The 14,237-nt window shown below is 43.5% G+C and overlaps 1 protein-coding gene across 3 annotated transcripts in view; it reads left to right on the top strand.

Moving 5' to 3' along the window:
- LOC110530155 (protein phosphatase 1L) overlaps positions 1-14,237 on the top strand; it is a 26,118-nt gene extending 11,881 nt beyond the window's left edge. For 2 of the 3 annotated variants that reach the window (XR_016482469.1, XM_036985712.2), the window contains 4 exons: positions 7,165-7,354; positions 7,654-7,828; positions 9,283-9,444; positions 12,552-14,237. Coding sequence is in view for 2 of the 3 variants with exons in the window: in XM_036985712.2 (XP_036841607.1) it covers positions 7,792-7,828; positions 9,283-9,444; positions 12,552-12,904 (552 nt within the window). In the remaining variant the exon portion in view is untranslated. Of the gene's footprint in view, positions 1-7,164; positions 7,355-7,653; positions 7,829-9,282; positions 9,445-12,551 lie in introns of those variants that run through there. The other variant, XM_021613003.3, reaches the window with a different exon arrangement.

The raw sequence follows: 14,237 nt of genomic DNA, 5'->3' as shown, positions 1-14,237 counted from the left end.
GGAGCACACGTCCTGGTAATCCGTCTGGCCCAGCGGCCTTGTGAATGTTGACCTGTTTAAAGATCTTACTCACGTCGGCTACGGGGAGCGTGATCACATAGTCGTCCGGAACAGCTGATGCTCTCATGCATGCCTCAGTGTTGCTTGCCTCGAAGCGAGCATAGAAGTGATTTAGCTCGTCTGGTAGGCTTGTGTCACTGGTCAGCTTGCAGCTATGCTTCCCTTTGTAGTCTGTAATAGTTTGCAGGCCCTGCCACATCCGACGCGCGTGGGGACGACGTCCTTGATGCACTTATTGATAAAGCCAGTGACTGATGTGGTGTACAGTGAGGGAAACAAGTATTTGATCCCCTGCTGATTTTGTACGTTTGCCCACTGACCAAGAAATGATCAGTCTATAATTTTAATGGTAGGTTTATTTGAACAGTGAGAGACAGAATAACAACAAAAACATCCAGAAAAACGCATGTCAAAAATGTTATAAATTGATTTGCATTTTAATGAGGGAAATACGTATTTGACCCCCTCTCAATCAGAAATATTTCTGGCTCCCAGGTGTCTTTTATACAGGTAATGAGCTGAGATTAGGAGCACACTCTTAAAGGGAGTGCTCCTAATCTCAGTTTATTACCTGTATAAAAGACACCTGTCCACAGAAGCAATCAATCAATCAGATTCCAAACTCTCCACCATGGCCAAGACCAAAGAGCTCTCCAAGGATGTCAGGGACAAGATTGTAGACCTACACAAGGCTGGGATGGGCTACAAGACCATCACCAAGCAGCTTGGTGAGAAGGTGACAACAGTTGGTGCGATTATTTGCAAATGGAAGAAACACAAAAGAACTGTCAATCTCCCTCGGCCTGGGGCTCCATGCAAGATCTCACCTTGTGGAGTTGCAATTATCATGAGAACGGTGAGGAATCAGCCCAGAACTACACGGGAGGATCTTGTCAATGATCTCAAGGCAGCTGGGACCATAGTCACCAAGAAAACAATTGGTAACACACTACGCTGTGAAGGACTGAAATCCTGCAGCGCCCGCAAGGTCCCCCCTGCTCAAGAAAGCACATATACATGCCAGTCTGAAGTTTGCCAATGAACATCTGAATGATTCAGAGGACAACTGGGTGAAAGTGTTGTGGTCAGATGAGACCAAAATTGAGCTCTTTGGCATCAACTCAACTCACCGTGTTTGGAGGAGGAGGAATGCTGCCTATGACCCCAAGAACACCATCCCCACCGTCAAACATGGAGGTGGAAACATTATGCTCTGGGGGTGTTTTCCTGCTAAGGGGACTGGACAACTTCACCGCATCAAAGGGACAATGGACGGGGCCATGTACCGTCAAATCTTGGGTGAGAACCTCCTTCCCTCAGCCAGGGCATTGACAATTGGTCGTGGATGGGTATTCCAGCATGACAATGACCCAAAACACACGGCCAAGGCAACAAAGGAGTGGCTCAAGAAGAAGCATATTAAGGTCCTGGAATGGCCTAGCTAGTCTCCAGACCTTAATCCCATAGAACATCTGTGGAGGGAGCTGAAGGTTCGAGTTGCCAAACGTCAGCCTGTCACGGTCGTCCTCCTCTTCATCTGAAGAGGAGAGGTGAGATGGATCGGTAGACCAAAATGCGGCGTGGTAAGTGTCCATGGTAAATCTTTAATAAAGAAAGTACTGACACTGCATACAAAACAATAAACAAATGACGACCGTGAAGCTACAAATTAGACCTGTGCTGACACAAGCCACTAACATAGACCATCACCCACAAACAAACAGTGCAACCCAGGCTACGTAAGTATGATTCTCAATCAGAGACAACTAATGACACCTGCCTCTGATTGAGAACCATACTAGGCCGAAACATAGAAATGCCCCAAAACATAGAAAAACAAACATAGACTGCCCACCCAACTCACGCCCTGACCATACTAACTAAATACAAAACAAAGGAAATAAAGGTCAGAACGTGACACAGCCTCGAAACCTTAATGACTTGGAGAAGATCTGCAAAGAGAAGTGGGACAAAATCCCTCCTGACTTGTGTGCAAACCTGGTGGCCAACTACAAGAAACGTCTGACCTCTGTGATTGCCAACAAGGGTTTTGCCACCAAGTACTAAGTCATGTTTTGCAGAGGGGTCAAATACTTATTTCCCTCATTAAAATGCAAATCAATTTATAACATTTTTGACATGCGCTTTTCTGGATTTTTGTTGTTGTTATTCTGTCTCTCACTGTTCAAATAAACCTACCATTAAAATTATAGACTGATAATTTCTTTGTCAGTGGGAAAACTTACAAAATCAGCAGGGGATCAAATACTTTTCCCCCTCACTGTACTCCTCAATGCCATCGGAAGAATCCCGGAACATGTTCCAGTCTGTGCTAGCAAAACAGTCCTGTAGCTTAGCATCTGCTTCATCTGACCACTTTTTTATAGACCGAGTCACTGGTGCTTCCTGCTTTCATTTTTGCTTGAAAGCAGGAATCAAGGGGATATAATTATGGTCAGATTTGCCAAATGGAGGGCAAGGGAGAGCTTTCTACGCATCTCTGTGCATGGAGTGAAGGTGATCTCTATTTTTTTCTCCCTCTGGTTGTGCATTTAACATGCTGATAGAAATTAGGTTAAACTGATTTAAGTTTCCCTGCATTAACGTCCCCGGCCACTAGGAGCGCCACCTCTGGGTGAGTGGTTCCTGTTTGCTTATTTCCTTATACAGCTGACTCAGTGTGGTCTTAGTGCCAGCGTCCGTCTGTAGTGGTAAATACACAGCCTCGGAAAAAAATTGATGAAAACTCTCTTGGAAAATAGTGTGGTCTACAGCTTATTATCAGCTACTCTACTTCAGGCGAGCAAAATCTAGAGACTTCCTTAGAATTTGTGCACCGGCTGTTGTTTAGAAATATACACAGACCACCCCCATCCCCCCCCCCCCCATCTTACCGGAGTGTGCTGTTCTTTCTAGCAGGTGCAGCTTATATCTCGCTAGCGGAATGTTTTCCATGTCGTAATTCAGCCACGATTCGGTGAAACATAAGATGTTACAGTTTTTGATGTCCCGTTGGTAGGATATTCGTGATCGTATCTCGTCTAATGTATTGTCCAATGATTGTACGTTGGCAAGTAATATTGATGGTAAGGGCAGATTTCCCACTCGCCGTTGGCGGATCCTTACGAGGCACCCAGCGCCGTGTCCTCTATACAGGCGTCTCTTTCTCCTGCCAATGACAGGGATTTGGGCCTTGTCGGGTGTCTGAAGTACATCCTGGGCGTCCTGCTTGTTGACGAAAAAATCTTTGTCTAATCCGAGGTGAATGATCATTGTCCTGATATGCAGAAGTTCGTTTTGCCATAAGATATGGTGGCAGAAACATTATGTATAAAATAAGTTACAAATAACGCAAAAAAAAAACCACATAATCGCACAATTGGTTAGTCACCCGTAACATGGCTGCCATTTCTTCCGGGCGCCATCTTCAATTAAGAGAAGGTTGCACAACATCCTGACTAGTGCCAGAGACACGTCCAAGAGAAGCACACGCAGTAGACTATAGACCACTGAGGGAATGAGTTATAAGAACATGCATATAGGAATGTGTTGTGGAACTTTTTTGTCAGAAGGGGCCGTGTGTTGAATTAAGTTATCCGGAGCTGAGCTCTTTTGGCAAGCATATGGTGAGAGTAACAGAGGAGGTGTGTTAGTTTGAGAAAGCATGTGTATGTTTGCATGCACCAAACCCAACAGACTCAGATGGCTAAATGTTCACCTTTTCAGTACGAACCATAAGTTACCCAAGTCTCCGGAATGAAGAAAAATCTTCCACTCCTCCGCCTTCCAGTTGCAGGAGGTGTTTGTGTTCAAGGGCTTTTCTCCAAATAATTTTCTGCAAGTTGATAAATATAAATGTTTGCTTGTCCCCCAATATCAAATGGAGAGAAATGTCTCCAAAACAAATATCTGTGTATAGAACAGCCCGTTCCTAACTGAGCAGTGTGTCCTTTAACTGCAAATATGTTGCATATTCTCAACTCTTTCTTTTTTCAATCTTTTAGCAGTCCTTATTTTGACCAAAAAGGTAAAAGGTCAGTAAAGTACCAGGAGCCTATCTCCGGTTTCTCTAATGTGAGACAACTTGATGTACAAGTTCACCCCCCTGGACAGGATGCCAGTCTATCGCAGGACCTTACCTCCAATCTCTCTCCTCAATGCTGAGTGCCAAGCAGAGACTCATTGGGTCCCATTTTTTGTCTTTAGAATGACAGAGCCGGAGCTCGAACTCTCAACCTTCCAATCTCAGGCCAGACACTCTTAACCAACAAGGCCATTACAAGTAAATATTCTTCATTTTATTTTGGTTCAAACTGACAGTTGAGTTTACGGGGTAAATTGAGTCTACAGCCATGAAGACTGCATTGACTTTTACATGGCTCAGTCGTTTGGGCTCTTGGATGGGTAACTACATTCACTGTTCACTATTCAATGCTCCCTGTGTACACTTAGAGAGAGAGAGAGAGAGAGACTAATGAAGAGTTGGTTGTTTTGATCATTTATTTATACCATTTCACTTCATCATTACACACACACACCCCCCCCTCTTCTTTTCTCTCTCAAATGAATCTGCTCCTACAATTATCACTATGGGTGAAATGAGTTTGTTCGTTAATATCTCATCTGCCTCGGTTAATTGGGTGCCTTGATTACAGGAGTGATGAAAACATAACAACTGTTGATTGCAAAGTGTAACGAATATGCAAACGACATGAGCGTTGGAGCCTCAAGTTTGAGAGAGTTCTGAAAGGTTCTCTACTGAAATATTTCTGAACGTCTAGCTGCTGAATTAGTGTTCAGTGAACGTGATCTGAGGAGAAAGTAGGGGGCAGGGGAAATAAGGAAAGGGCTTGAAAAAGAGAGCAGGAAGGAGGGAGGAATGGCGATGAAGAGAGGTTGTTGAATAATTAAGCACAGAACACCTGTTGAACCATCCTTCATTTTCTCTTTCACCTCCCAGACAAAAAAATAACCACTAAGATACTGAATGCCATCCTCTTAATGTCAATCCAACTAATATCACATTTTTACTTGTAGTGAAACAAAGAGGATTCACTGTGCTTACCGGAGTAAGGTAGCTTTGGCGGATAGGAGCGTTGGGCTAGTAACCGGTAAGGTTGCTGGATCGAATCCCTGAGCTGACAAGGTAAAAATCTGTCATTCTGCCCCCGAGCAAGGCATTTAACCCACTGTTCCCGGGCGCTGATGACGTGGTTGCTGATTAAGGCAGCCACCAGCACCTCTCTGATTCAGAGGGGTTGGGTTAAATGCGGAAGACACATTTCAGTTGAATGCATTCAGTTCAACTGAATGAATGAATTCAGGACAACTGACTAGGGATCCCCCTTTCCCTAATACACAGTAATCTCAATATACAAAGTATTTTTAACATCATCACTGGAAACCAATGTTAACCTTCATGCACACTGTAGAGCTCTTCCCATGGTACTTGATTAGTCATTATTAACTATTATAAACTGGGAGGTTCGAACCCTGAACGCTGATTGGCTGACAGCCATGGTATATCAGACCGTATACCAGGGGTATGACAAAACATTTATTTTTTACTGCTTTAATTGGTAACCAGTTTATAACCCGTTCAATAAGGCAAATCAAACTTTATTTGTCACATGCTCCGAATACAACAAGTGTAGACAATGAAATGCTTACTTACAAGCCCTTAACCAACAGTGCAGTTCAAACCCTCAGGGGTTTGTGATATTTACATATTATTATACATTTTTTGGGGGGTGATATATCGGCAATATACCACAGCTAAGGGCTGTGTCAAGGCACTCAGCGATGCGTTGTGCCTAAAAACAGCCCTTAGCCGTGGTATATTGGCCATATACCACACCTCCTCGGGCCTTATTGCTTAACAATACCATGGCATTGTTGATTACTTGTTTCCGATTGGCTTGACAGGCATTCTAGAGCATGTATTATTTACCTATAATGCACAGTATATTTGCACGGTATTTTACCACCTTTTTCTCCCCAATTTCATGGTATCCAATTGTTAGTAGCTACTATTTTGTCTCATAGCTACAACTCCCTTACGGGCTCGGGAGAGACGAAGGTCGAATGTCATGTGTCCTCCGATACACAACCCAACCAGCCGCACTGCTTCTTAACACAGCGCGCATCCAACCCGGAAGCCAGCCGCAACAATGTGTCGAAGGAAACACCGTGCACCTGGCAACCTTGGTTAGCGCACACTGCGCCCAGCCCGCCACAGCGCCCTTAACCACTGCGCCACCCGGGAGGCCCTTGAGCTGCTTTTGAAAGCAAAAGTCGAATTGAAAACATTATTGGCATTGTTGAATTCGATTTTCATAATGACAAGCAAGGGCGGATGTTTTGGTTAGCTAATCTAGCAAGTCTGGTTGTTTGGCTACCACGGCAACTACTGTAGCTATCTAGTAAACTTGCTAGCTACTTCAGCGGATGTTGAACACATTTCTACCGGCAAATGTGTTACATTATAGCCATGCGTTCTCTGGAAAATGATAGTCGTGGAACACACCTTCCACGTTGTTCATTATTTTCCATAGAACGCATAGCCTCTCGTTGATTGTCCCTTACACAATTCATTCCTGAACAGCCAGGCATGATTCATTGACATTAGCAACTCAACCAAGTGTGCGTTTGGGCGTGCATATTAAAATATCTTACAAATAGCCCTCCATTCACTCAGTGCTTTATGTAAACACATTCATTATGTGTAGACATACTGCCATATACATTGAAACCATTTCTACACTGTATATATAAAATGTGCTTGGTCAAATATAACTTCTATGGTCCTGTGCTATGTATAGCTTTTTGTTTAGATATGCTCTTACTGGGTCTTACTGTAAATAATGAATAGGCTCCCTCTAGTCTTTATGAATATTTCTGGTAGCTCCTAGAAAGCATGGTTATCTTTGAGTGTCATGTCGTGCCTTTGGTGTGTATAAAAAGTGTTTTCAACTTGTATTTTGGGGTCAAGTCCATTTCAATGTATTTCAATTTGAAGAACTTGTTTTGACTCAATTTAAATTGAACCATGATATAAACAGACATTTTGAAACTAAACATCTGATACTTTGTTTACCTTGGCAGCTACCTCCCGAGTGGCGCAGCGGTCTAAGGCTCTGCATCTCGGTGCTAGATGTGTCACTACAGACCCTGGTTCGATTCCAGGCTGTATCACAACCGGCCGTGATTGGGAGTCCCATAGGGAGGCGCACAATTGTCCCAGCGATGTACGGATTAGGGTTTGGCCGCCGTTGACTTGCCTAGTTAAATAAAGGTTAAGTATAAAATCTCCTGTCTGTGCTCTTGTAAAAGATGGGCACATAGACACTCTATCTCAAGGCCACCATTAATTTACTCAGAACACTGCTGAGTATAGATAATAATCATGTACGTCTTTCAAACATAAAGTTGAGTCTGGATGAATTTGGCTATAAGAAAAAAAGCTAACATTCTGTACATGTAACGGCACGGTGTTGTAACAACAAATCGTTGGAATGTCAACCAGTCAAATAACTGAAATTCAACCAAATAAGGGAAATTATTTCTCTATCCTCCCTTCTCTCTCTCTCTCAGGCTGCAGCTGACTTCGTGAAGGCCCACTTGCCAGAGTCTCTGAGGCAGCAGCTGCTGTCCTATGACAGGGAGAAGAGGGAGGGCGTTCTCTCCTACCACAGCATCCTGGAGCAGCGCATCCTGGCTGTGGACCGAGACATGGTGGACAAGCTCTCCGCCAATCATGACGAAGCAGGTGAGGGACCGTTTTGCCAATAATTAATAAGATTACATGTACAGGGGGAACCTGATCCTAGATCAGCACTCCTACTCTGAGACGTTTTGTGAATACGAGCCCAGGTGTCACACATTAAAAAGGTGGCAACAGTGGGGGAGGGGTTAAGACAATAGGTCAGATAGTTATCTTCAGTAGGAAACGAAAATATGTGTTCTTATTGGACAAGTTAAGGTAGTGCCTCCCTGTTTCACTCTGTTTTCCACCTATTGAACGTAACCCAGGTTAAGACTGGTCAGAGTTGACCCTCTCTGTAAAACATCCTAATGACGTTCTGCGTAGAGAAAACAGAGAGACAAGGAACACTTTTTTAATAAATGTAAAGCACTTTTTTAGATGTTTTACAGATTTTGTCTAAGAACAGCAGTATACCTCAAATGTAGTATTATTTGTTATGGCGGCGGTGAAATGTCTCCATGTAGAAGACCTTTTGAAGGTCAAGACATAAAGTCAGTGTCGCATCCCTTTGTTGCCCTGGGAGATTTATTGTCAGCCCTGAGAAATGGATTAGACGCCTGTACTGGAAACAGTACCTTATAAATCAATTCCAATGGAAGTGGAGGACATGGGCAGAATGAAAAGATAAACCTTTGTCAGATAAGTTATTAGGGCCAGGAATAGCATTCGCTCCTGTTACTCGGATGCTTTCGTTGTTATGATATACACTGAGTGTACAAAACATTGGGAACACTTTCCTAATATTGAGTTGCACCCCTCCTTTGCCCCCAGAACAGCCTCAATTCATCAGGGCATGGACTCTAAAAAGGTATCGAAAGCATTCCACAAGGATGCTGGCCCATGTTGACTCCAATGCTTCCCACAGTCTTGTCAAGTTGTCTGGATGTCCTTTGGGGTGGTGGACCATTCTTGATACACATGGGAAACTGAAAAACCCAGCAGCGTTGCAGTTCTTGACACACTCAAAGCGGTGCTTTTTTCACTCTCTGAATGGCGCGCAGACACAATCCATGTCTTAATTGTCTCAAAGCTTAAAAATCCCTTTTTAACCTGTCTACTCCCCTTCATCTACACTGATTCGAAGTGGATTTAACAAGTGACATCAATAAGGGACCAGAGCTTTCACCTGGATACACCTGGTCAGTCTGTGTCATGGAAAAAGCAGGTGTTCTTAATGTTTTGTACACTCAGTGTAAATAGACTATGGCGTTCAGTGTTGCGCTTGATTACTAGACTAGGATACACATTGTATTCTGAGAATGAGAAACACAGGGGAAAAATGTATTCAAGTAAACTTAAAGGGACATCACATACAAAAAAATCTAAGTTCGTCAAATGTTTTCATTACTTCACAGTAGTCTAATATCAAAATAGATCCACGTCCCAGGCCATCGGTTGTGTAGATCTAGCTATGGTTTCCCTTTAAAAAAGAAAAAAAAACAATTTCTCTCTCTTAGGCACTACATGTCTGGTGGCCCTGCTATCAGACCGGGAGCTAACAGTGGCCAACGTTGGGGACTCGCGGGGCGTGCTGTGTGACAAGGATGGGAATGCGGTGGCCCTGTCACATGACCACAAGCCCTACCAGCTCAAAGAGCGCAAGAGGATCAAGAGGGCAGGTGAGCGGAGCGCTGCATGGATCAAAAGGACCACGACGTTATGGGGACGTTGTGGAGACGTTTGTGTCAAACCTAGCTCAACTGTAAATACTACAGAGTTAAGTCACGCTAAATTTCACAGGGCTGTTTTAGAACGGAACTAAAAAAGCATTTTGAATGAAAAAAATCTCAATTGAAAATGCTTCTCAATCCAGCACCAGGCTTAAAGGTCCCATGCTGTCAAAATGATGTTTTGTTCTGTGTTTCCAAACCTCTCTGCCAATAACATCTACTTTTCCCCTCCCAAGCCAGACCACTTCCAGACAGTCCTAGCAAAATTCTTGCTCCAGAAATAGTGTTTTTCTTTCTTTTTGGAATGTACTTCATTTTTACCCAGAAAGGATTTGATATTGATAATAAAAATCTGCTGCATTGGGCCTTCAAACTGTCCAGGAAACAAACTGTCACAGAAACAAAACACACATACATTTCCTTGGCTGTGGCAAGGCAGTGTATAATTATCCTCGTAAAATGTTTCCCACATTTCAGCAGATCACAATGGCACGCTAGGATGAATCACTAGAATGAATCAGTGTCAAATGGAGAGACTAAGAATTGCAGCCTTGAGTCGCCACCTGTTGGCCCTCTTTGGAAATGCAAACAGTGATGGCTTATCAAATCAAATCAAATTGTGTTGGTCACATTCACATATTTAGATGTTATTGTGGGTGTAGCAAAATGCTTGGGTTCCTAGTTCCAACAGTGCAGCAGTATCTAACAATTCGCAACAATACACACAAATCTAAAAGTCAAATAATGGAATTAAGAAATACAAATATTAGATTGAACAATGTGTTGCAGTGGCATTGACTAAAATGCAGTAGAATAGAAAAGAGTATATACATATGAGAAAACTAAAGCAGTATGTAAACATTATTAAAGTGACCAGTGATTCCATTTCTATGTACATAGGGCAGCAGCCTCTAAGGTGCAGTGTTGCGTAACCAGGTAGAAGCCGGCAAGTGATGGTTATTTAACTGTCTGATGGCCTTGAGGTAAAAGCAGTTTTTCAGTCTCTCGGTCCCAGCTTTGATGCACAGATACTGACTGACCTCACCTTCTGGATGATAGTGGGGTGAACAGGCCGTGGCTCGGGTTGTTGATGTCCTTGATGATGGTGACATCGTGTGCTGTAGGTGTCCTGGAGAGTCGGTAGTTTACCCTCTGTGATGCGTTGGGCAGACCGCACCAACCTCTGGAGAGCCCTGTGGTTGCGGGCAGTGCAGTTGCTGTACCAAGTGGTGATACAGCCCGACAGGATGCTCTCAATTTTGCATCCGTAAAAGTTTGTGGGGGTTTTAGAGGCCAAGCCCCTAAAATGTCTTCAGCCTCCTGAGGTTGAAGAGGCGCTGTTGCACCTTCTTCACCACACTGTCTGTGTGGGTGGACCATTTCAGATCGTCAATGATGTGTATGCCGTGGAGCTTGAAGCTTTCCACTTTCACTGCGGTCCCGTCAATCTGGATAGGGGGGTGCTCCCTCAGCTGTTTCCTGAAGTCCACGATCAGCTCCTTCGTTTCGTTATTTTCCTGGCACCACTCTCTCAGGGCTCTCACCTCCTCCCTGTACGCTGTCTCGTCATTGTTGGTAATCAGGTCTACTACTGTTGTGTCTTCTGCAAACTTGATGATTGAGTTGGAGACATACGTGGCCATGCAGTCATGGGTGAACAGGGAGTACAGGAGGTGGCTGAGCACGCACCCTTGTGGGGCCCCTGTGTTGAGGATCGGCGAAGTGGAGGTGTTGTTTCTACCTGGGGGCGGCCCGTCAGGAAGTCCAGCTTAATGATGAGCTTAGAGGGTACTATGGTGTTGAATGCTGAGCTATAGTCAATGAACAGCAGTCTTACATAGGTATTCCTCTTGTCCAGATGGGATAGGTAATTGTGCAGTGCGATGGTGATTGCATCGTCTGTGGATCTATTGGGGCGGTAAGTAAATCGAAGTGGGTCTAGGGTGACAGGTAAAGTGGAGGTGATATGATCCTTGACTAGCCTCTCAAAGCACTTCATGATGACAGAAGTGAGTGCAACAGGGAGATAGTGATTTAGTTCAGTTATCTTTGCCTTCTTTGGTACAGGAACAATGGTGGACATCTTGAAGCAAGTGGGGACAGCAGACTGGGATAGGGATAGATTGAATATGTCCGTAAACACACCAGCCAGCTGTTCTGCGCATGCTCTGAGGACATGGCTAGAGATGCCGTCTGGGCCGGCAGCCTTGCGAGGATTATTAGCTCTGACAAATGATAGGAAGCACTAATATATCCTGTGCTGGATTTGGTCAGTGGTGGAAAAAGTACCCAATTGTCATACTTGAGTAAAAGTGTAATAGAAAATGACTCAAGTAAAAGTGACAGTTACTCAGTAAAATACTACTTGAGTAAAAGTCTAAAAGTATTTGGTTTTTAAATATACGTAAGTTTCACAAGTGGATTGAATTCCTACAATATACCTAAGTATCAAAGTAAAAGTATAAGTCATTTCAAACTCCTTATATTAACCAAAGCAGGCGGTAGCATTTTCTTGTTTTTAAAATGTATGGATAGCCAGGGGCACACTCCAACACTCAGACATCATTTACAAACTATGCATTTGTTTTTAGTGATTCCGACAGAACATAGGCAGTAGGGATGACCATGTGTTCTCTTGATAAGTGTGGGAATTTCACTATTTTCCTGTCCTGCTCAGCATTCAAAATGTAATGAGTACTTTGGGTTGTCAGGGAAAATGTATGGAGTAAAAAATACATTATTTTAGGAATGTAGTGAAGTAAAAGTTGAAAAAAATCTGTAAAGTAAAGTACAGATACCCAGAAAAACTACTTAAGTAGTACTTTCAAGTATTTTTACTTAAGTACTTTACGCCACTGGATATGGTAAATATAATATTTATAGATATATAGATATTGTGTACTTTGACTAGGATACAGATATTTCTATGCTCAGTCTGCACTTTTTTCTGTGTTGTTTTCTGTGTACACAATGAATGACCAATGTCCCAGTGTGGAATAATAAAGTTACAGGTAGTTTAATTCAATTGCATTGCACTTCCATTCCTTCACCACCAGGGGGCTTCATAAGCTTCAACGGTTCATGGCGAGTCCAGGGCATCCTGGCCATGTCTCGATCGCTGGGCGACTACCCCCTGAAGAACCTCAACGTGGTCATCCCCGATCCTGACGTGTTGACCTTTGACCTGGACAAGCTGCAGCCCGAGTTCATGATCCTGGCGTCGGACGGCCTGTGGGACGCCTTCAGCAACGAGGAGGCGGTGCGCTTTGTGCGCGAGCGCCTGGACGAGCCGCACTACGGTGCCAAGAGCATTGTGCTGCAGTCCTTTTACCGCGGCTGCCCAGACAACATCACTGTCATGGTGGTCAAGTTCAAGAGTGGTCCTGTGGGGAGCAGGGCTGGGGAGTAGAGATGGTGATGAGGTCACGATGTCATGATAGGGTCATCATTATTGTTAGATTGTCTCTTCTCCCTTGTTGATAGTGTAGCAAGCTATCAACCTGGGGAGGATTGGGAACTGTCGCAACCTGGATACCTGGCATTCTCTTTGACACGCACGTACCCCTACACCCAAAACTATTCGTTTTCATTTCTGACCATAACTTTTGGATAGATACACATTTTTGTTTGATATATGGATTTTACTCTGAAGCTGGAGTGCTAGATCGTCCTGACACACACACCTCCGTCTCACACGTTGGCATTCAGCATGAACACTAATCTCATCCATTCAACCTTTACTGACACACAACTGGAGATCACCCCTTCTGCATCAATGAGAAGATGACTCTCTGACTCAACCAGCACTGCATACTGTGATCTACTGTTCTCTACCAACAAACAACAGCAGTCAAAGGACAGACAATGTCCTGAAGAGAAAAAAAAAGAAAAAAAGTACCTTTTGGGACTTTTATTGTTGTGGAATGATAAGCCCTTATATCAGCCCATAAAAATGCTGTAAGTTCCTTGGTCGTATACAGGATCAAACCCTGACTTAGCTCCAGCCATTGCCTTTTTTTGTTAACACAGTCTTAACCAGGCTGATGTATAGTTACTCTATTATGGTACTGGACCTGTATAGGATATTTGTTTAGCCTATCCATGTTTGGGAAAGATCTGTGAATGTTAGCACACAGGTGTTGGTGCTTCCGTCGGAGTCGACTGATTCAAAGGCTACACAGCTGAGACAGGAAGGCTAATTGCCAGTAATATGCAATATGATTGGAGTGAATACTGATGTGTCAATAAGGCCAGGATCATGTTAGAGACCAAGGATGGCCAACTTTGCTCCGGAAGTAGCAGCAGTGTGTGCAGGGTTTCATTCCAGCCCAGCACACCTGATTCAAAGAGTTTTAAGTAATAAAGACTGCACACACGGGTTATCCAGGAACAGTTGGCCACCCTTGTGTTAGTTTTACTACTGTACTACTGTATTGAATACTAAAATTACTACTGTATTTCATAGGTACATTTTATGCTTGAAATTGTGGCAAGCCTTTTATAATTTAACAATGTACCTTATTTGCCTTATTTGTTGTTTCCGTTTTAATATTATTGCCAAAACAAAACATATACAGCTGTTTATTGTTGACCTTTACACATGCATAAGTCGATGATGTAACAACAAGCGTCGCTTGTAGACAGCTCACCTACAAGTCACTCGTATACTCTGCCAAACACAAAATGTACGACTTTGCTGAATACAGTCTGTCAGTATTAAAATTCAATGCTACCTTGTGAAA

This window comes from Oncorhynchus mykiss, chromosome 8 (assembly GCF_057628025.1).
Source record: "Oncorhynchus mykiss isolate SJ-2025 chromosome 8, ASM5762802v1, whole genome shotgun sequence".
Taxonomy (NCBI): Eukaryota; Metazoa; Chordata; class Actinopteri; order Salmoniformes; family Salmonidae; genus Oncorhynchus; species Oncorhynchus mykiss.
Note: the sequence above shows the minus strand (reverse complement) of the source record. Positions and strands in the feature narration are given on the sequence as shown.